A 23072-nucleotide genomic window follows, 5' to 3' on the forward strand; every position below is an offset into this window, starting at 1 on the left:
GCTCGGTCGTGTCTTCAGTCTTGCATAAAACCCTTTAATTTTTTTATATGCGTTCGTTACGAGGCTTTTTCACGAGGATTTCTGAAACTACGCGGTTTTTTATGCGGATTACGGAAGTTAGCCATCTGGCAGCCATGCGTATGCGGGGCAGACTCTGTTTTCCGCTTGTGACGAATTCCGGCAACCGTCAGAAGGCTGGCTGCATTCCGGCTGCTGTCAAACAGTCCAGGCGAAATTGCGTCATTATCACGTGTCTTGTTTATTTCCCTCCTCTTTCTTTTTTCTTTTTTTTTATTCGACTTCATTCTAGTGATGGGCAATACGGCTCATATCAAAGAGCGGCTCTGAACCGAACGCTCTTTCGTAAGAGCCGGTTCAATTGAACGGCTCATCGGCTCTTTTTCAATAAACGTCAATGTGGAGAAGCGGTTCGAGAGAGTGAGTGTGAGAGCCACGGAAATGCATGAGCGGTATGGGCGATCTAAAATTGTGTTTTACAACTAGAGGTGTCCGTGTACGAGGAAGCGGGATATTCAAATAAATTAGTTGAAATTCCATTTGGAAAAAAATCTATTTTTCTTCTCCTATTACGAAAGAATTCTTTGAAAATTCACTGCTGGATAAATGTTCCTGTGTATTTTTGACTGCTTCATTAGAAAACATCATTGTTTAACCAACAACGCAATCAAATTTGGGCGTACACAGGCACACAGATTTTCGAAGTTGAAACGCAGATTTTAAAATGGAAACTCTGCTTGAGAGCCGCGGTTCAATTTTTAAGAGCCGTGGTTCGTTCGCTCATTGCTACGAGTCGGTTCAAATGAACGGCTCGTGAGCGCTCGCCCATCACTACTTCATTCGATGTTCGTCAATCCCGCATGTACGTACAAAAAACGAATCTTGAGACGAGGTAAATGAGATTGAAGTATATATGAAGGGCAATAACTTATTGCCTTTCATATGTATCTTTTATTGAAAAAATAAAACCAAGACGCTTAAAACGAAGAACCGATTCAAAACGGTTCTGCCAATCTTGTATGGCAAGAATCCGACAGAAAAGAACCGTTAATAACCGCTAGGCGAAATTTTCTGCCGGAAACGGTTGTTGCATTGTTGCCAGACTTTTGCGGGAATTTTGGCAGAATTCCGGCAAAAATGGCTGGCAGACATAGCCAGCCGTCTGGGGGGAAATCTGCCGCCGCGTACAAGTGGGTTGCCTTGATTCGTGTTTGTCTTGTATCCGACGAAATTACATTAAAGCACAGACTAACAGACAGGACACTCGAATTAGATTCTTCAATCATTTTAACGGTCATTTCGAATATTCCTTTATTTGGGACAGTACTCACATGTGTCATGATGGCGCCACGTTAACCTATCAAAAACATCCTGTCTGTCATCTAGACTGTGTTTATTTTTTTCATTTACCAACAGAGTTGCCATTCATGCAGAATTACCTGTAATGTATTGATTTGTATACGTCCATGCGAATTTCATGCAGGATACAGATTTAATACATATTCACTTGCTTCTGGTCTGCCGCCACTTAATTTCGGGTGAAAACTACCAACACAATAAAAAATAGTCTAGATGAACAACGTTGAGTCAAATAAATGGTTACCTTCCAACATCGCGAAAAAGTTAAATATATTATCAACGTAATTCAAAATTTTATTGTGACGATTCATTTTCAAAAATTTTGATGAAATCAGGCATCCCTGCAAGCAGCTGATCGGTGCTGACAAACGAGGGGAAACCAACTAGTAAAAAAACTTTTACGTAACACAAGGGGTGTACCGATAGTAAATAGTTCGCGCAGTACAATATAGGTGGAACTAGTGCATCACGAAAAATTATTTTTATAAGAATTTACTCATACTGTCATGTCTGTTAGTCTGTGATCAAAGGCCCAAATATATGCAATTATACCTATATTAATACTAGCGTAAAGGATTTCGATATTTCAGCTTCTCTTCGTCAAGCTTGTATTCAAATTTTGAATGCATGCAGCTTTTTTATAGTGTTAAGTCGACGACACGACCTGCCACTCGTCTATCAAAACTGTATCGTAAATTTAACTACCCCTCAGTAACTGGAAATGTCAAATCGGAAACGCTAGTGAATTTTTTTAAACTGGCAGCACAAGTTGATATATTTATTGATTTTGAATAACAGTCACCATAATCTTGGTTACTGCATATCGAAGGCAAGATGAATGTAAACAAAATAAATTTCAGACCGGTTAATATATTACGGAACATTTTAATGGATTTACCTGGCTCGAGCGGAATGTAAAAATTGAGGAGTATTAGTTATGTCTTTTATAAAGCCAAGTTCAAAATTCAGGTCTTGACTTGAAACCGTTGTGTGAGAAGGAAGACATGGAAATGACCGACAACGAGCTGAGCAAGGCTAGTGCTCTGCGGTACCTGCATAACGTACGGTAAAATGATTTCTTTGTGGGATTCAACTAGTAATCCTCGAATAGTGGCCAACAAGGTGAAATACTGTTTCCACTGCTGCGCAATCAACCGACACAAAACAATTTTGACACCGGCATATTACACCGAATCTTACTGCCCAGAAAAGCTAGCAGTTGAAGTGTACGGATGAATCGCTGGAAGCAGATCATTGGTTCGTTCGTTGGTTTCATCCATAGTTTCGATTAAATTCCGTAAATCGAGTTCATTTAAATGCATTTCTGCTTAATTTGGACAACGTTTAACACTAATAGAACTATTCCACCGCTTTCAAAACATGTTTATTTGTTTTGGGGTTCCTTGGTAACTAGTCCATGGCAACTTAAACAGTGTTGCTCGAGAAGATTATTTTTATCATTTACAAGGGGTCGCTAGATTTGTGGTAACTGGCGGTGAATCGTTAGTGAACAGTTTTAATGCTGATTTTTCTTCGGAGTGCCTGGTCGTGTCGTCGGTTAAGTTCTCTACCATTCTTGTATCATGCAACGCCCGAGTATCTGAAACGCTCTCGAGTCCCTTCGAATCTCGAAGCGGCCTACAGCAAGGTAATGGACTCTCTTGTTCATGATTGTTTTAATATTGTGGCACATAACCTCGAAAAGATGATGAAAACATACATCGGGTTGAAAACTGAAGTTAGGCGTATCGTACTGGCCATATATGCGTCTAAAACAAAACACAGAGGAAAAGGTTCTAGCGAAGTAACACTACGCCTCCCACCACGAATATTGATAGACGGTGACAACGACGACACGACCTGCCACTCGTCTATTTAAACTGTATCGTAAATTCAACTACCCCTCAGTAACTCGTAATGTCAAAACGAGTTCGCATGATTTTTTTTTAAACTGACAACCTTGGCCGATATATTGTTATTTTCGACTAATAGTTACCGATATCCTAGCAACGATTCGATTAACGTGTTGTTTACATGTCTTGTACCGTCGGATTGAGCGCAATTCCTTCTCGATAGCTGCTGAACCTAAAGTGCCTTGTTTTCGATAGCTACATTAAGAGTATACGGAAGTGTGATCGTTGTAGAAGAGTCGGAGTTTGATTCCTTTTGTCAGTTTCCGTGCCTTTCACATTAGCGCTTATATCACTTGATATACCGAGATGATATGCATATCACGTGGAAGTGTTCACATATGATCGAAATGATATCGTTTGACAATCAAGTTGTCATATTGAATGTTCCCATTAGGAGTAAGATCAATAATAGTGCTTTCCTCTCATACAACTCAATCAATAATTGAAGTCTTGCATTTAATGTCTCCGAACGCTAGTATTCATTGAAAAATTTGAAATTATAATGATTGTTTATTATCATTCTCGAAGTGACGTCCATAAATGAGTGCGTTCAATGCCATTATCCGTGTTGCTAGTTGGAATTTTTGACAACTCGACATGATATCGTACATGATATCCCGGATATCATGCCAAAATGATGATACGCGTTGACATCAAATTGTATGGGATATCATGTAATGTCGCACATTATATCATCGGATATCAAGTATATCCGCATATCACTTGATATCAGGGCTAATGTGAACATGGTATTAAACTCGACCTATATTTGATTTTGTGTATGTCGATCAAATTAACACGTAGAAACGCATACAGCCAGTACTCAGAAATCTTATAAATAAATCACAACTGTGTTGTGATAATTGGCACCCAGCTCTCCGGTTTAATACACAATATTATAAGAGTTATAAAGACCGGTGTACAGCGAAAAAATACTGAATTTCCAATCATTGATGGAAAAGTTCTAGGCTCAAACTCCATGGCCTGCGTTAGCACTCTAATGGCATATGTTTATATGCCAAGGGCAGATATATCAAAACTAAAGATTACGTACAATCCTATTCGGTATTTCGATCGAATCGTAGTATTTTGGTCGAATACCAAATTTTGTATTCTCTATCGAGTTCGAGAGCTCCATAAAAAAGCATCACTCAATCGAAATGCAGAATGAAATTTTTTACATTCGGCCGAAATATTCTAATACGATCGAAATGCAGAATAGGGATAATAATTTCGGATTACATTCAGTTTATCAGAACCAATCCAGACTAGATAAAAATATTAACTATTAGAAAATGTGTGATATATTTTAGTGTGCAAATGCAATCGTTCTATCATTAATACAAACACACAACTGACTTTTTTTTGCAGAACCGTCTGACCGCCTTGCATTGTATGTACAGTTCCTGCATTTGTTCTTGTATTTATTTTTCGTCACCGGAGAAAAGAACTTTAGATTTTTCCGTGAATCTCTGCGCAAGCAAATTCTGCTCTGCGGAACGGAAAGATCTAGAGGTTTGTTATCAAGTTTGCCACATTGGAATTGGTAGTATCGTTACTGACAATATCTTCTGGCTTAACTTAAACTGCTCGTGATTTTCGAGTTCATTCTCCATATTCAGCTAATAAATCAAATTTTCATGAAGTCAATAGATAATTTATACCATACACCTAGAGTGCCTGTGTGTCCACTGACTACGAAGAGACTATTATACCGTTGGAGTCTAGCTTTATTTCTCCCATATCAAAGAAGGATCCATTTTTGAATTCAAATCATGTACTTTTGGAATTTTTTTTGTTTATTTACTTCGCCGGAATTTCTTGGTAACCAGTCCGTAGCAACCAGAACAGTGTTGCTTGAGAAGACTATTTTTATAATAAACAAGGGGACGCTCAATACTGTGGTAACTGGTAGTGAATCACTCACGAACACTTTTTATTGTGATTTTTCTTCGAAGTGTCTGGTCGTGTCGTCGGTGACAATATCGATGTGGTTGACGAGTTCGTGTTTTCAAGCTCACTGGTGATGGCCCATAATGATACCACCAGAAAAATTTAGATGCGTATTTTGGCAGTCAATCGTGCGTACTTCGGAACCAGAAAACTCTTCGATCGAGAAAAGTACGCCACCGCACGAAATTGACCTTCTACAAAACGCTCATTATACCGGTATATAATAGCAACCAGGCATGGACTATATTGGCAGAGGACCAACGCGTTCTCAATGTTTTTTAAATAAAGGTGCTGCGGACCATGTATGGCGGAGTGCAGATGGAAGACAGCGTATGAATCACGAATTACAACAGCTGCTAGAACCACCCATCGTACGGACAGCTAAAATCGGACGGCTACGATGGGCTGGGCATGTAATTAGGATGTCGGACGACAGTTCAGTGAAAGTGGTTCTTGAATCTAATCCGGCTGAGACAAAAAGAAAAGGAGCGCAGCGAGTAAGGCGATCAAGTGGAGGGCGATCTACGAAGCATCCGTGACTTGAGTGGTTGGCGACGGCCAGCCATGGACTGAATTTTGTGGAGACGTATGCTTGATGCAGCAAAGGACACCCGAGGACTATAGTTGTTAGGTAAGATAAGTAAGTTGGTTGTTGGCCAAACAAACTATATCTATAACTATATCGGTTCACGATTCACCCCGAAATAGAATCAACAAAGGTTTCTCATATAAAGGATAATGAGGAAGGCATAATTACACCGCTAGCAGGATAAAAACAATTTTTTCTGCTGTCATCAGTTTTGGTTTATTTTACTTCAGTATTTATTAGTTTAGTCACTTTCCTCGCCGGACTCGTCTTCGTCATCAGAGTCATTCTTTTTACCTTTCTTAGGTGCTGCCTTCTTTGCAGTCTTGTTCTTTTTCTTACCGGCGTCCTTGCTGCCACCATTCTGCTCGAACTCCTGAACAAGTTTATAATACTGATCCTTTTGCTTGGCGGCCTTGTTCTCCCATTCCTGGGAATAGAAAACAAAACAAAAGTTTGGCGAATGAAAATATCGAGTGGTGAATAAAAACGGATCTTACGCTCTTGTCCTTCATTGCCCTCCATAGCTCACCGCCCTTCTTAGCGATCTCTGTCACCTTGATACCGGGGTTCTCCTTCTTTATCTGTTCGCGGGCAGAGCTCAACCACAACATGTAGGCGGACAGAGGACGTTTCGGTTTTTCAGCCATTGTACTTTGTTTGGTAGATGTTTCACAGAGTTGACGAAACGAAAGTAGGGATCTGTAGGAGTAGTTGAAATTGAAAGTGGTATTACAATATTATTTTTGAAAAAATTAAAACAAATCGATGGTGTATCCTGCCCAGGTGAGCGAACCGATTCTCGAACTCGTTGTAATGAAGTGCATTATTAGGTTGGCAACACGAAATTTTACTGATTGTTCTGTAATTCACATGTTTTTTTTTCGAAAGTCATTGAAATAATACTCTGATATTTCGGTAAAAAGTTTTTGTCGTGAATACGACTTACTTTACTATGGGGCGCCTTTTCAAAATTAGCCATATGGAAGAATGGGCAGAACTTAATCGTGAATATCTCGACTTGTATTAATGGCAGCAACATAATTCTTTCACTATTTCATCAAAAATATGATCAGGAATTTAGGATAATATTTTGAACACTGTGAGATAACCACAAACAACTAAAAAATTAAGTTTGCTGAAAATTTTAAAACAACGCGGAAAACTTTACTTTTGCTTGGGTTTTTCGCACAAGGACGACGATTTCGAGGTAGTCAGGCACATATCTTCAACTGAACGTTATAAAAGGGGAACCGTGGTCGAAAATCGATCATTTCTTCTTGTGCAATGGATGAAAACAGACGTCGGGGCGAGAAGACGCATTCAAACAGCGGCATCGGAGAGCGCACCTTCTGCGTGGTTTAAAAACCTCAAACGCTCAGGTCGTAGTTCTCATTTGCCTTCCGGTCGTCAAGGCGAGAAGATGCATTAAACCAGTTTCGCATCATTTGGCACTGCGAGCGGATGTCTCGCGGGTTGTACGCAAAGCTAGTTTCAACTCAAACAAAAGCGATTGCGTCAGACAGCAGAGCTACTGGTCGTTTGCACTGGAGACTAAGAAAACGAAAAGTGGGCAACATTATATAAAGAACGGCTGATTTTGGCTCTAAATGTTATCTAAAGAACTATTAAGATTACTTCTTTGCAAATCGATGGTAGAAAGTAGCAGTAGAAAGTTTAGTAAAAATCCAAAATAATTTGATTTGCTTCGTGCACTTTTCGCTGAGCGAAAATCGTTCGAGATAAATGTTCCGAACTGTGCTAAATATCGTAGAGAATTCCATAATTTGGTCCTTCTAAAAGGCAGAAATGAATCCTGTACAGCATCTAGATAGTTTCTTTCAATGAAATATGCAAATCCGAAATGACGTCAAAAATCGTTGAAAATGTTAGTAGTGAAAAGGGGGAAAGTTTCGCAATTCACACAATCAATCAACTATTAATTCGAATTCGAAAGTGTAAAGAAATCGTGTCAGTTTTATTCGTATTCACGACATCCAGTTATGTCTCTGACATTACACACGCGTACTTTTTTTTACCGAAGTTTGGCATAATATATTGATAAAGTTAACCACAAATATATCGAAATCAGCCAATCCGTTTTGCGACGATATCAGGAAGTGTGTTAGCTTTTACTGAAATTCGGCGAGACACGAAGCTGGAAAATATAGAACTTGGGTGAATGATTTCGATATTTTGTCATCAGCTCATCACCCTTATTCGTATTGATTTTTCGATCGTGTTTCATTCGTATTCCCAATAACGCTAGCAAAATCAAAGGTAACTTGGTTTCGATCGAAGAATCAATACGTCGTTATTCAGAATAAGGGTTGCAAATATCATTGCATATTTAGTGTCGTATGTACGTGAAAAGTGATGGCATTGTAAGGGAGCACGTACCCACCGGGTAACGCCAATCGAGCACACACATTTTCTTAATAAACTTACAATGTTAAATCAATTGGAGCGCCAGCACCAGGACATCAGAACACCTGAGGAACTTATGGAATGGTGCATACGGCGAAAGAGGAAAGGAAAGGTAGGAAAGAGCAGACTATCAAACAGCCTTCATAGGGGTTTGTCGCTGGCGATAACCAACCAGCGACTGGCACAATAGAGAAGGCAGCAGTGATTATAAATATACTCTTCCACCCAGTGCTTGATAGGAAGAATATGTATAGAACAAGAAGACTAGTGTTCGTTGTCTGATGAACAGAAAGGATGTTTGGATATATGATATATGTCTATCACAAGGCTTAGGGTGGCGAAATGGTAGCGTGTATGCACGGATTGCATAAGAACGCAGGTTCGAGTCCTGTCTCTGAGCGCATCTTTTACCAAAAAATCACCTGTTCTGTGAGTTTCTCATTCATTTTGGTTTCTTTAATATATGCAAAATATAAAATTTGCAAAAACTGAAAGGAGGTTTTGCTGATTTGAAATGTAAGAGCTGAAATAAATATTCCTTCGATTCGATCTTCGATTTCTGTGGAAAGCAAGCAACAAATGCGTTTATTTACTACCTTGATCAAATAGTTCCCGGAATCACCACCGTGTGGCACTCTCTCAGTCACCCGATAAGATTTTTTTCTGGTTGCCACATCTGTTATTGGTATTTTATCAAATTTTTAGCTTAATACCTCAACATTTGTAAAAGTTACGCTGTATTGAGTACATCTGCGATTGTGCGTGTCCTCGATTTTGACTAATTTTCAAAATGGAATTGAATTATCAACAACGAGTTTGCATTAAATTAAAAACGGTTTCAATGGTGCGACAACATTGACAACAATTTTAGAAGAGTGTTCAGTGCAACGATACACTGAAGAAAACAGTCGTTTATCAGTGGCACGAACGTTTCAGAAGTGGCTGTGAGTCTGTGAATGATGATGATGGAAGTGGTAAGCCATCGACATCGAAAACCGACGAAAACATGAACAAAATCGAAGAATGGATAGCCGTACACTGCAATTTAGAGAGATGGCAGAGGAGTTTGCTATTGGATCGTTTGCGTGAAGCAATTCGCCCAAAAAAGACCAGATTTGTGGGCAAACAACTCGTTAATCTTACACCACAATAACGCACCGTCACACAATGCCATTGTTATCCGTGAACATTTGGCCAAAAACGAAACGAATACCATTCAGCAATTACCGAATTCACCTGATTTGCCCCCTGTGACTTTTTTCCAGTGTTGCTCAAATATCGAATATGAAACGAACGTCAACGATCATCGTTCGCTTTCCTTCGGAATTGTTCAATAATCGCTCTGGTATTCGGATTTGTTTGTATATCCGGGAGCGACCTAGGCCGATGCTGCATTGCTGCTGGCATGAAGGCCTTCTATACACAGTTTAGATTGAACAAGCCCCCGAATGCCTTAACGCAAATGAGTAACGAATATTTATGCAGTGATCATCGTCAAAACCTAATTCACGATGATCGTCCATGCTCTCTTTGAAACAAGTAAATCAAGACGTTTCCCCCTGTATTAGTACCATAGTCTTATGTGTGTGTGATGAACCATAACCCAGCACTCCCCCCTGGAATCCAACGATCATCGCAGTGACGAATGACAAACGTATGTATAAAACGAACATGCACGATGTATACCAGTAACGAAGAATATAGTAGATTCGAGTTCTCCACGATTATGACTTATTCATTTTAATCCTTCTCACTTTTATGCGGTGAATAATTCAACGTTACTCGAGAGGGTGTGAGTAATATAAGTAAGTTCGCACTAAAGATGGATGAATGAATTAGTTGTACGAAGAATATGTACAACATTGCTTTTTATCTATTGGGTCGACTCAAGAAACTGCTCCGTGGAACGCGTTTCAGCACCCGAGATGAGATTATGGAAAAATCGCAGATGGATCTGATGGCCATACCGAAACCGGAATATAAAAAAATGTTTCGAGGATTGGTTCAAGCGCTGGCATAAGTGTCGTGTAGTCGATGGAGTGTACTTTGAAGGGTACAATATAGATTTTGATGAATAAACTTGTATTTTTGATTTTCTGAATAAATTCCGGGATCTGTTTTGATCAAGGTAGTATAACCTGACGCACTGTTATGTACACGATATATTCGATGTTCTTGTTAAGACGTCTTCAATCGTATATCCCTTTATTACTATATTACCAAATGGGATTTCAAATGCAGGCTTTTGATACGGTTGACATCAGAAAGCTCGAGTCTGTGGTGCTGAATATTGGTGTTCCTTCTGCGTTCATCAATCGTATTATTCAGTGTTGTTTGGTTGCGAAGACATAAATTAAGTTGTATGGCCAGCGTATCTCTCCCGTATCCCGGGCTTGAGGTATCAAACAGGGCTGTCCTCTTAGTACAACATTATTTATAATTTTGTATCATCATGAATTTTTGCCGGATAGCAATTTTAAACATCGAGGAACTATCAAGTTGTTATGCAACACTTCTCTAAATGTGTCCACCTTGTTTATTACATTTTCGAAAAAATCAAATCTAATTGTATGTATATTGTGATTAGTGTGTATTTATTGAGAAGTCGATCAATACACAACATAAAAACATCTGTATTCTTGCGTATGCAGATGATTTGCTGCTTCTTTGTGAGGATGATAGTAACGTGTCTTTTCTAATTAGTATTTTGGAGCCTTTGCTAGTGTCCATTTGTCTATCGATCGACGTCTCTAAGACTAGAGTGCTGTTTCGGAATCCACACACTTAAATTTTTTAGCTGAGTCTCGGCAAAAAATGCCGAGATTCGCACAGCCGAGTAATCAGCAATCATCTCGGCAAAAATAAAATAACTGAGCGTCTCGGCACCCTCAAATTTGACAAACGTCAAATATTGCCGTAATCGCCAGTATAAGATTTACTGTTTGCTCAGTGAAACGTTCGCTGAATATTCGGCAATAAAATAAAACGAAAAAATGAAAAAAACAAATTGCCGAATCATCAGTAATTAAAAATCTACACACTTAATTTTTTTAGCTGAGTCTCGGCAAAAAAATGCCGAGATTCGCACAGCCGAGTAATCAGCAACCCTCTCGGCAAAAATAAAATTACTGAGCGTCTCGGCACCCTAAAATTTGACAAACGTCAAATATTGCCGAAATCGTCAGCATAAGATTTACTGTTTGCTCAGTGAAACGTTCACTGAATATTCGGCAATCCAATAAAACGAAAAAATGAAAAAAATAAATTACCGAATCATCAGTAATTAAAAATCTAGTCAATTAATTTTGTATTTTCTCAACATTATAAACACGCCATTCAGGATAAAAAATTCATTTTATTAACACTTAAAGGAGGCTTACAAATTTGTTGCCAGTAGTGCTTAAAGCCTACCTGAAAACATGTAGCATAAATAAAAAGCGGCGTTTCCAGATGCGGCCACCTTGAGTCGAGCTGGAAATATGAAAATAAAAATATGCATTGATTTTCGGCTTACAAAAATGTTCAATATTTAATGATGCATATACGGATTGTTCAAAGAATAAACTTACTTTGATCTATTGAATTATTCCTTGCATTGGGTTATTTTTTCGCATATCCCCCAAAGTTTTGTCTCGAGGACGCTTTCCACACGGTTCCACGCTTCTTCGAAGATTCTCCATTTTTTCACTCGAGAATTTCATTAGAAAATAATCGCACAATGCGAAGCGAAAATGTAACGCGGCAATAAATGACAGCTGTCGTGCTGAATCTCGGCAACAGCTAGCGCATATTCCGAAATCTCGGCAAACGTCTCTGCTGATGTCGGCATATCTGTTGTTTACTGATAAATTCAGCAAGCAATTATGCCAAATTTCGGCAAAGTGATGCATTTTACCGAAATATCAGTGAATGCATTTAACGAAGTTCAGAAACATGCGTATTGATTACTGAGCAATCAGCAAATTTACGTGTTGCTGATCAGTTTCGGCATTTTATTATGCCGAGCTCAAGAAATGGTTTTAAGTGTGTAGTCAATTAATTTTGTTTGTAATTTCTAAAAATTATAAACACACCATTCAGGATCAAAACTTCATTTTATTAACACTTAAAGGAGGCTTACAAATTTGTTGCCAGTAGTGCTTAAAGCCTCTACCTTAAAACATGTAGCATAAAAAGCGGCGTTTCCGGATGCGGCCAGCTTGAGTCGAGCTGGAAATATGAAAATAAAAATAAATATACAACAATTTTCAATATTTAATTATGCACATACGGTATTGTTCAAAAAATAAGCTTACTTTGATCTATTGAATTTGTCCATGCATTGGGTTATTTTTTCGCATATCCCCCAAAGTTTTGTCTCGAGGACTCTTTGAGCCCCGTGTTGGGTGTTTTTCCCTTATAAGGTGATCTGAAAAAGTCGCTTTTTATAAAGCGAAACATGTCACTATATTTATATTATATTTTTACTTGCAAGTGGTTCCACGTTTCTTCAAAGATTATCGATTTTTTCACTCGAGAATTTCATCAGAAAATAATCGCGCAATGCGAAGCGAAAATGTAACGCGGCAATAAATGACAGCTGTCGTGCTGTATCTCGGCAACAGCTAGCGCATATTCCGAAATCTCGGCAAACGTCTCTGCTGATGTCGGCATATCTGTTGTTTATTGATAAATTCAGCAAGCAATTATGCCAAATTTCGGCAAAGTGAAGCATTTTACCGAAATATCAGTGAATGCATTTAACGGAGTTCAGAAACATGCGTATTGATTACTGAGCAATCAGCAAATTTAGGTGTTGCTGATCAGTTTCGGCATTTTATTATGCCGAGCTCAAGAAATGGTTTTAAGTGTGCATATGGTTTAAGTGTGCATTCTTAGTACTGGCGACCAGGTTACGTTATTTGGGTGCGTTCATTACCAGCAGTTCAACCCGTTCAAGGACTACATCAGAGAGAATTAAGAAAGCGTATAAGGCCTTTTATATACTTTGTTTTATTTTTTTTTTTTTCAAATAAAATTTTTATTAGGCTCATTTGCTTTAGCTTAACGTGGCCGATTGTCTTGTTGTTAGGGGGAGAGAAAGGGATGCCGTATTACGGGGCGGCATACTCCCCAGTTAGTAAGGGGACATAGGGAGGGTGGGACCTACACAGTATTGAATTGAAATTTGAATACATCATTGGTTTGTGGCATACATCTTTTAGACACATTTTGCGTTCGATGAATCTTCATGTTTTTCAGCTTGTAGCAATGAAGAGATTATTCTGGATTGGGATGCTTCGTTGGTGTGTTCTGACGTTGATGTGACGTTTTTGGGTAGCTTCCAGCAACTCAGTCAGTTCAAGGCAGATGCATGCTCCGAAGCATCGTTTACACAGGCCATACTTCCAGCAACGTAAAGAAGAGTGCGGTAGAGCTGTAGACGAGAAAGAGATAGGGAGAGCACTAAATTTGAGCATTGATAGTTTTCAGGAAGTTATAGATGAGAGTCATATAAGGAAGATTTCGAGTTGCCAAGACGTCGCGGACTGGTACGAAGGGTGGTATACCTCGGGCCCGAAGGGAATCATGAGTTGGGACCTGGCATCACAATACTCGACACATGTCCAAACAACATGTTCGATGTCATGATAACCCTCACCGCAAACGCAGACACCACTCTCAGCGAGCCCCACACGACGGAAATGCGCGCTGAACATATAATGATTAGACATGAGCCTTGACATTACACGAATAAAGTCTCGGCTCACGTCTAACCCCCGGAACCAAGCTTTCGTCGATACCTGTGGGACTATTGAGTGTAACCATCGTCCCAGAGTTCCACTATTCCATGTATTCTGCCAGCTGGCTAGAGTTTTCTGACGACAGCAACTGAAAAATTCATTGAAGCAGATTGGTCTTTCATAGATATCACCTTCTAGTGCGCCCACCTTGGCTAACGAGTCCGCCCTCTCATTGCCTCGTATGGAACAATGTGAGGGGACCCAAACCAAGGTAATCTGGTATGATTTTGCAGATAAAGCACTCAATTATTCCCGTATTTTCCCCAGGAAATACGGTGAGTGCTTTCCAGGCTTCACTGAACGGAGAGCCTCAATGGAACTGAGACTGTCCTATACAATGAAGTAGTGATCTGTGGGCAGAGTGTCAATGATCTCAAGGGTATACTGAATTGCAGCTAGTTCTGCGACGTAAACTGAAGCTGGATCACTGAGTTTATAGGAAGCGGTGAAATTTACATTGAATATACCGAAGCCAGTGGACCCGTCTAGATATGATCCGTCAGTGTAAAACATTTTATTACAGTCGACTTCTTTAAATTTATTATTAAAAATTTTTGGGATCTCTTGAGGGCGTACAGGATCCGGGAATCCACGAATTTCCTCTTTCATGGATGTGTCGAAAAACACAGTAGAATTAGAAGTATCCACAAAATGAACACGATTGGGAACAAACGAAGAAGGATTTATATTCTGAGCCATGTAGTCAAAATACAAGGACATAAAACGGGTTTGTGAATTAAGCTCGACGAGCTTTTCAAAGTTTTCTATCACCATCGGATTCAAAATGTCGCATCGGATTAGCAGTCGATATGAGAGATCCCAGAACCTGTTTTTCAACGGTAAGACGCCCGCCAGCACTTCAAGACTCATCGTATGGGTTGATTGCATGCAACCCAAGGCAATACGTAAACAACGATACTGAATTCTTTCCAGTTTAATGAAATGAATATTCGTAGCGGAGCGGAAACAGAAACATCCATATTCCATTACTGACAATATCGTCGTTTTGTACAACCTGATCAGGTCTCCTGGGTGAGAGCCCCACCAAGTTCCGGTTATTGTACGAAGGAAATTGATTCTCTGTAGGCATTTTCGTTTCAAATACCTAATGTGACATCCCCAGGTACCTTTGGAATCGAACCAGACCCCGAGATATTTAAATGTGAAATCCTGAGCTATGGTTTCACCCCCTAGTTGAAGCTGTAATTGCGCAGGTTCTCGCTTCCTTGAAAATACAACCAGCTCAGTTTTCTCCGTAGAGAACTCGATACCCATTTGAAAAGCCCATGTCGACAAGTTGTCGAGGGTATCTTGCAATGGTCCTTGGAGATCGGCAGCTTTGGGTCCTATAATAGACACAACACTGTCGTCGGCAAGTTGTCTTAGCGTGCAAGATGTGTTGATACATTCATCAATGTTATTTACGTAAAAGTTGTATAAAAGGGGGCTTAAGCATGAGCCCTGAGGAAGACCCATGTAACTGAATCGCTTTGTCGTCAAATCACCATGCTCAAAATGCATGTGTTTCTCGGACAATAGATTATATAAAAAGTTGTTCAAAACTGGTGAAAGACCATGCTGATGCAACTTCTCAGATAGAACGTTAATGGAAACTGAATCGAATGCCCCCTTGATGTCGAGGAAAACTGATGCCATTTGTTCTTTACGAGCAAATGCCATTTGAATTTCTGTTGAGAGCAACGCTAGACAATCGTTCGTTCCTTTGCCCCTGCGGAACCCAAATTGTGTACCTGAAAGCAATCCATTTGTTTCGACCCAATTGTCTAGACGGAAGAGAATCATTTTCTCCAACAATTTCCGGATACAGGAAAGCATAGCAATCGGCCGATACGAATTGTGATCGGAGGCTGGTTTTCCAGGTTTTTGAATAGTAATAACTCTCACTTCTCTCCATTCGTGTGGGACAATATTACCCTCGAGGAACTTGTTGAATAAATTCAGCAAGCGCCTTTTGGCAGAGTCGGGCAGATTTTTCAACAAGTTGAATTTAATTCTGTCTAACCCCGGGGCTCTATTGTTACACGACAAGAGCGCAAGTGAGAACTCTACCATCGAAAACGGTGTTTCGTTTGTATTCAATGTCGCGACGCGGGATATCTTCTGTTCCGGAACAGAATCAGGACATACTTTCTTAGCGAAATCAAATATCCAGCGGTTAGAATATTCCTCGCTTTCGTTCGCGTGATTTCGATTGCGCATGCGACGGGCCGTATTCCAAAGAGTGCTCATTGCTGTTTCTCTCGTTAATCCGTCAACAAACCTTCGCCAGTAACCGCGTTTCTTAGCTTTAATAAGACTTTTCATTTGAAATTCTAACGCCGCGTATTTCCGATAATTATCTGGAGTTCCGTTCTTTCTAAACGAGATGAAGGCTGAAGCTTTTTTCGTTTTCAGCTCTGAGCACTCTTTGTCCCACCATGGGTTGGGAGAACGCATACTAGTTTGCGCGCTAGGTACTCGTTTCGTCTGAGCTTGAATTGCGGTGTCAAGAATCAAGCCAGCCAAAAATGTATACTCTTCCTCCGGAGGAAGCTCCTGTGATGTTTCTAGTTTCTCAGATATCGAGCTCGCGTAACGTTTCCAATCAATGTTTCGTGTGAAATCGTACGAAACATTGATTGTTTCCGATGGTCTTCCACGGTTGGTGATAGAAACTATGATCGGCAAGTGATCGCTACCGTGAGGATCACAGATTACCTTCCACTTGCAATCTAACTGTAGCGAAGTCGAGCAAAGGGATAAATCCAGCGCACTTGGTTGTGCTGGCGGTCTAGGGTTCCGTGTCATTTCTCCCGTGTTTAGAATTGTCAAATTGAAGTTGTCACACAGATCTTGGATTAACGAAGAACGATTATCATCATATAAGCAGCCCCATCCTGTACCATGCGAGTTAAAGTCCCCTAAAACCAGCCGCGGTGAAGGAAGAAGTTCTATGATGTCTGCAAGCCGACGATGCCCTATCGAGACTCTGGGAGGAATGTAGATAGAAGCTATACATAGATCTTTGCCTTTAATATTAATTTGGCAAGCAACAACTTCAATTCCCGGTGTCGATGGGGAGGTTAATACGATAAAATGAATAGCACTTTTTAATCCCTAAAAGTACCCCTCCATAAGAGTCTTCTCGGTCCAGGCGGATTATGTTAAAATTATGGAAGTCGAGGTTGATGTTAGAAGTAAGCCAAGTTTCACTCAAGGAGAATACATCGCAATTATGAGTATGTATTAAGTGTTTGAAAGAATCAAGTTTTGGGATGATACTTCTGCGATTCCACTGAAGCACAATGATCATATCTTCGATTCTCAGTGGTAAATTATCCATCAAAAGATACGATCGCTGCAAGGAGGGGCCATTGTTCAGTCAACTGTTTTAAAAATGTCCTTACTGTTGGCAGTAGAGCAGTTAGGAAGCTTTTCAGAGGATCAGTAATATTGAAGGCTGTTAATATCCAGTCCACGATATCAGAAAATTTCAATAATCCAGCGTTTGTTGGATTTTCTGGTTGTGCTTTGGGGTCATTCGGGTTTTTTGATGCCCCAGGAAGTACTGGGTACTCCTTATCATCCCTAAGTTTTTTGAACCCAGGAGGTGTTTGCTTCGGTTTTGAGTCAGCACTTTTTGTTTCCGTTTGGTTCTTTTGTGACGAAGAGGACAGTCTGAGGCCTTTACGAGGAAGCTTGGGAGAAGCCAGATTTTGTCTTTTCCTGCTTCCTTCAACCTGTGTGTAGGAAGGTCCTTCGCCTGGGTCGTCAGAGGTATCCTCTTCAACTGGCAAGATTGCAAACGGGTTCTCAGGGGTCGATGGAGTGGTTCTTTTTAAGATTTCCGCATAAGAACGTTTGGAACGTTCTTTCACGGATCGCTTCAATTTCTCCGCACGCTGTATGTACGTAGGGCACACCGAAAGATCATGAGGATTCTCCCCGCAGTAGCAACACTTTTCCACTGCTCTTCTGCAGAGATCGTCCTCATGGGCCTCTCCGCATTTGCCGCATCGCAGTTTGTTGCAACAATAGGTTGCCGTATGACCTAACTGTTTGCAGCTTGTACAATGCATTACCCGCGGTACATACAGCCGAACAGGTAGACGAACTCCACTCACTACCAAGTAATTTGGAAGTGCAGATCCGGCAAAAGTCACGCGAAATGAGTCCGATTGGTAAAATTTACCATCTATCGATTTGGAGTGCAATTGCTTGCACTCCAAAATTTTCACTGGATGAAGGTCGGGGTTTTTGAAACGGCCTACCCCGTCCTTCATCAGATCTTCGATTGTCCGACTTTCGTCACGGACCACACCGTCGATCTCCACCACATGAGACGGGACGTACACGCGGTACTCCTTCGTGAACAACTCGCTGGTAGCAATCGCGTTTGCTTGCTTCAGGTCGGACACAACAACGCGTAACTTGTTTGGCGAAACCTTATCTATTGTTTTTATTGCCGAGTAATGTTTTTCCAGGTCCCGAGCAATATTTAAAACTCTGAGAGACTTTAATTTGGGCCGGAAGTATACCACCCACGGACCCCCCGAGCCATCGTCTTGGTAAACTTTTTGGCGGGCAGGCAATATCTTAGAGGGAGATGGAGGCATCGGAGAGGGAGATGGCATCGGAGAGGGAGATGGTATCGGAGGGGGAGATGGTATAGGAGGGGTAGATGGCATCTCGGAAGCAAACTCAGCCTCTAAATGTTCTTCGTTCATTCGTTCAGCTTCGCCCTCCTCCGAGACACCCCCACTGTCATCAATATTCATATTTAAAGTGCGGGAGTAAAGAAGTCTTGAAATGAGAAAGAAAGAAATAAAATGAAAAGAAAATATATGAATAGTAAAAGTTGAAAGAAAAAGTTTGAGAAAATACTTAACAGTATGTCACGGTAAGCTGTTAGGTGAGTTGCTCCTTCACTCCTTCGTTGTGCTTCAGCGTGACCTTGACTCAGGATTTGGCTGCTGCGATGCGGGTAGCAAACAATAGAAATAACTGCTGCCCGAGGATAGCACAATAGCGTCTACTGTTGATACCGATACAAAACCGGTGCACAGACAGAACTCACTTGCGGGGATGCTACTTTTTATCACTTTTATTTAATGCCTATACTACAGCCTCTGCTGTGATAGGCACCTTCGTCTTACCGATGTCGATTGTTAAAAAAACGCGTGTGCTCACTTCGAACATTCGGTTACGAATGATGATATACTTTGTTGATTCTTACACAAATATCCTCTTCGATGGGCAGTAATAAAGCGGTTATATTATTTGTATCTTGAGTTTAGAGTGTATTTTAACGAAATATCACATCGATCATTTATCGAAGAGAATATGTTGAGAGATTCAGGTCTGACACTAAATAAAACTTGTGAGCTGGCTCTCTTGCATTTGAACTGCCTAACCGTGAACAGCTACTTTTTTCTATTTCTTCGAACTTTATAACTGGCAACGAGTGAAAAGTAACTAGCGGTGGTGAACAGTGTAGAACAATTAAAAATATATGTATAATTATACCACAGACTAACAGACATGACAGTATGAGTAATTTCTTATAAAAATAATTTTTCGTGATGCACTAGTTCCACCTATATTGTACTGCGCGAACTATTTACTATCTGTACACCCCTTGTGTTATGTAAAAGTTTTTTTTTACTAGTTGGTTTCCCCTCGTTTGTCAACACCGATCAGCTGCTTGCAGGGTTGCCTGATTTCATCAAAATATTTGAAAATAAATCGTCACAATAAATTATTGGATTATGTTGATAATATATTTAACTTTTTCGCGATGTTAGAAGGTAACCATTTATTTGACTCAACGTTGTTCATCTAGACTATTTTTTATTGTGTTGGTAGTTTTCACCCGAAATTAAGTGGCGGCAGACCAGAAGCAAGTAAATATTGTAACAAAGCGGGTTCGATTTTGTATTGCGTTGGAGGATGAGAAGTAGGCAAAATTATGTATATAGTTTTGGCAATATGCATTAAATCTGTATCCTGCATGAAATTCACATGGACGTATACAAATCAAAACATTACAGGTAATTCTGTATGAATGGCAACTCTGTTGGTAAATGAAAAAAATAAACACAGTCTAGATGACAGACAGGATGTTTTTGATAGGGTTACGTGGCGCCATCATGACACATGTGAGTACTGTCCCAAATAAAGGAATATTCAAAATGACCGTTAAAATGATTGAAGAATCTAATTTGAGTGTCCTGTCTGTTAGTCTGTGATTATACTGCCGGTGGCTATAGTTTTGGGGCAATTTTGTGAAAGGATTAAAACAGGTTTTTCTTCTTCATAAAGGTTTGATAGCGTTGTTCCAGCTCGTTTGGCTGTGATATCGAAAACCAGAATAGAAAATTTCAGTTGATTGATGGATTTGAATTGTTAAGACAAAAAAAGGAAACGCTAGTGGAAAAATTTTTACACGCTGATTCCACTCAAGATAACTTTGTTGGCGGTTTAGAAGTGAGACAGGACAGTGTTCTGATATTCATTGGAAGCGTCGAAATTATGGCGCATCATCATCACCTTCGGGTTGTTAGAGCTAGCGAGCGAAATGTTTGGCCAAACGTGGTGATTTCCACTTTGGTTTAGGATGGATCAAAGGGATATATGCAGAAGATATTGTCGATGAGGAGGATTTTGCGGATTCCCTGAGGACGATCGAGTTCCAGGAACTAAAAGGAAACAACATGAGGCAGGAATCTGCCCAACCCAACAGAAACTTCGACGGTCGAAGCGAGTTCGAACAAAATTGTATGATCATTTTAACATTGAAAACTTTGTATATGTTTCGAAAGATAATTGCATATGTTGCATGTTCGATTAAATAAGCTTAATTTTTTGAGTTTTCGAAGTCTGCGAAAACTCGATTTTCAAGTCTGCAAAAAATCTGCAACAAAAAAACGTCTGCAACACTTTATAAGAAATTTACAGACCATGCATTTCTGTTGCGTAGTGGAATCACGATTGGACTGATAAGCATAGAATTTCGCCTATTTTTGTACATTTCTAGGCATAACTGTCACATTATGCAAAATAGCTATAATTCAATTTACTAACGAAAACATAGACAGACAAAAAAATGGTGTTGATTCTAAGTATAGTTTTTAACAGAAGAGATTTTTGTTCATTGCCCCTTTTTTCTTAACCCTCAGGGTACGGACTGGGTTACCGTAACCCGAGCGAAATTTGAAAGAAGCGCCATACGAAGAGAAGTCGGCGAGGGGGGTCCGGACCAGGGGGGGAAAAAACTTATAGGTACACACTATTAGAGGCCCAAGCGGCAGAGTCAGTCTCCGCTTTGTGTCCGAGCTAGACACATATAAACATTGTGCTCGGGTGTGGTACACCCAGTCCGTATCAAACGTTACAAAATCCAAAATTTTCAAAAAAATTAAGTTTTAATTTTCGTCTGTTTGCCGCTGAGGAATAAAAAGGTAAGTAAGAAGACGTACTCTTTACTTAATTTTGTAGATTCTAACCTCAAAATAACGCGTTGTACATGGTGTAAGCAAAGTATTGTAGTAGATCTCAATCACTTGAACGTACGTCTTATATCGAAATCTTTGCTGCTCGTAGTGAATTATAACTCATTAAATTTTGTTTCTTGTAATTTTTTGTTAAAGAACACACATTAAAAACATGGCAACGCGTCGAATCACTCGAAGCGTTGCTGCTTTGGAGGAGTTGTACAAGGAAAACGAGGAGGACAGCGTTACAGAGAATGACAGTGACACCGATGTCGCCGTAGGTGCGGAAGAGGAAAGTTCTCACGATTCTGAAACAGACGCAGAATCTGAAGGAGAGCCATTGTCAGGCGAAGAAGAAACAGCTGCTGAAAAACAACTTTTTTACGCTCAAAGTAATTAATTTTAACCTTTATCATCATAAATCAACGAAACAACGTTTTTTCGCTAACTCGAAAAAACGCGTATTTTCATTTTTCAAAAAAAATATAGTTTTTGGAATAAATCAAAAAACCGTTATGGACATTTGTAAGAACTACTTTTTACCATTCAAATGCGAGTTATACATTGTTAATATTTTTTTTTTCAAAAAGTTACAGCATTTTGAAAAAAAAAAACGTTTTTTACAAAAAAAATTCAAGACCCGTTAATATTTTTCATTATAATTTTTTTTCAGTCAGTTAAATGATTAATCTGATAACTCTATTATATTTTTGAGACAATTTCACACAAAATAAAAAAAAATTATTCAAATTGACAAAGTACAGCTCGATATACACCCAATCAAAGTCGCCGGGTTAGGCTAACCCTGTCCGTACTGAACGTAACTTTTTTATAGTCCGTACCCTGAGGGCTAAAACATAAATACCACATAAAGCCGAAATTTCGGCAAAGCCGAAGCATAACAGGCCGAAATATATATGATGGCGAATGAGTGTTTCAAGATATTGTTCAATTTTTTCACGAAGTTACATTTTTAGCAGTAATCCACTTGTTGTCTATAATTGAACTACATATTAGTTATAAAAAATTAATTTCATTTACTTGAGCAGAAAAGATATTTATTTATATCTGGCATCCCGCAGTGAAGTTTGTTATTGTTTAGGTGATGAGATACCATATTTTTTTGTATTTTTCCTCTACCAACAACTGTCTTTCGTGATCAACTTTGTTAGTTTTTTTTCGCTGATCTGATTTTCACCGGTTTTAAGCGTTGTAAAGTGCTGTGTTATGATTGTGGTACAAAGTACTTGGTAAGAATTCTAACATTTAGTATAGTTGGAAGATTTCATTCCCACCTAAAAAAAGGCGGGTGGGTAATGTCAGAGACATAACTGGATGTCGTGAATACGAAAACAACTGACATGTTCCTTAACACTTCCGAATATCAATTGTATGAATTATGCACGCATTCCCCTTTTTCACATTTTTCGCAAAAACAAAGAAAGCTTCACTTGATCTCGATTACTGTGAATTTCACACAGCGAAAAGTGCACATATCTAAGCAAACTATTCTTGATTTGCAGTAAACTGAGGATATTTC

At 39.6% G+C, this 23072-nt stretch overlaps 1 protein-coding gene across 3 annotated transcripts in view; it reads right to left on the bottom strand.

Moving 5' to 3' along the window:
* Nucleotides 1–6034: 6034 nt before the first annotated feature.
* The window catches only part of LOC131433181 (mobility group protein 1A-like), a 74790-nt gene continuing 57752 nt past the window's right edge, over nucleotides 6035–23072 (bottom strand). For all 3 annotated transcript variants that reach the window (XM_058600062.1, XM_058600060.1, XM_058600061.1), the window contains exons 2-3: nucleotides 6330–6531; nucleotides 6035–6259 (exon numbers count right to left, since the gene is read on the bottom strand). In XM_058600062.1, the coding sequence (XP_058456045.1) occupies nucleotides 6074–6259; nucleotides 6330–6479 (336 nt within the window). In that variant the 5' untranslated portion in view covers nucleotides 6480–6531 and the 3' untranslated portion in view covers nucleotides 6035–6073. The remainder of the gene's footprint in view (nucleotides 6260–6329; nucleotides 6532–23072) is intronic.

Source organism: Malaya genurostris, chromosome 2 (genome assembly GCF_030247185.1).
Source record: "Malaya genurostris strain Urasoe2022 chromosome 2, Malgen_1.1, whole genome shotgun sequence".
Classification (NCBI taxonomy): Eukaryota; Metazoa; Arthropoda; class Insecta; order Diptera; family Culicidae; genus Malaya; species Malaya genurostris.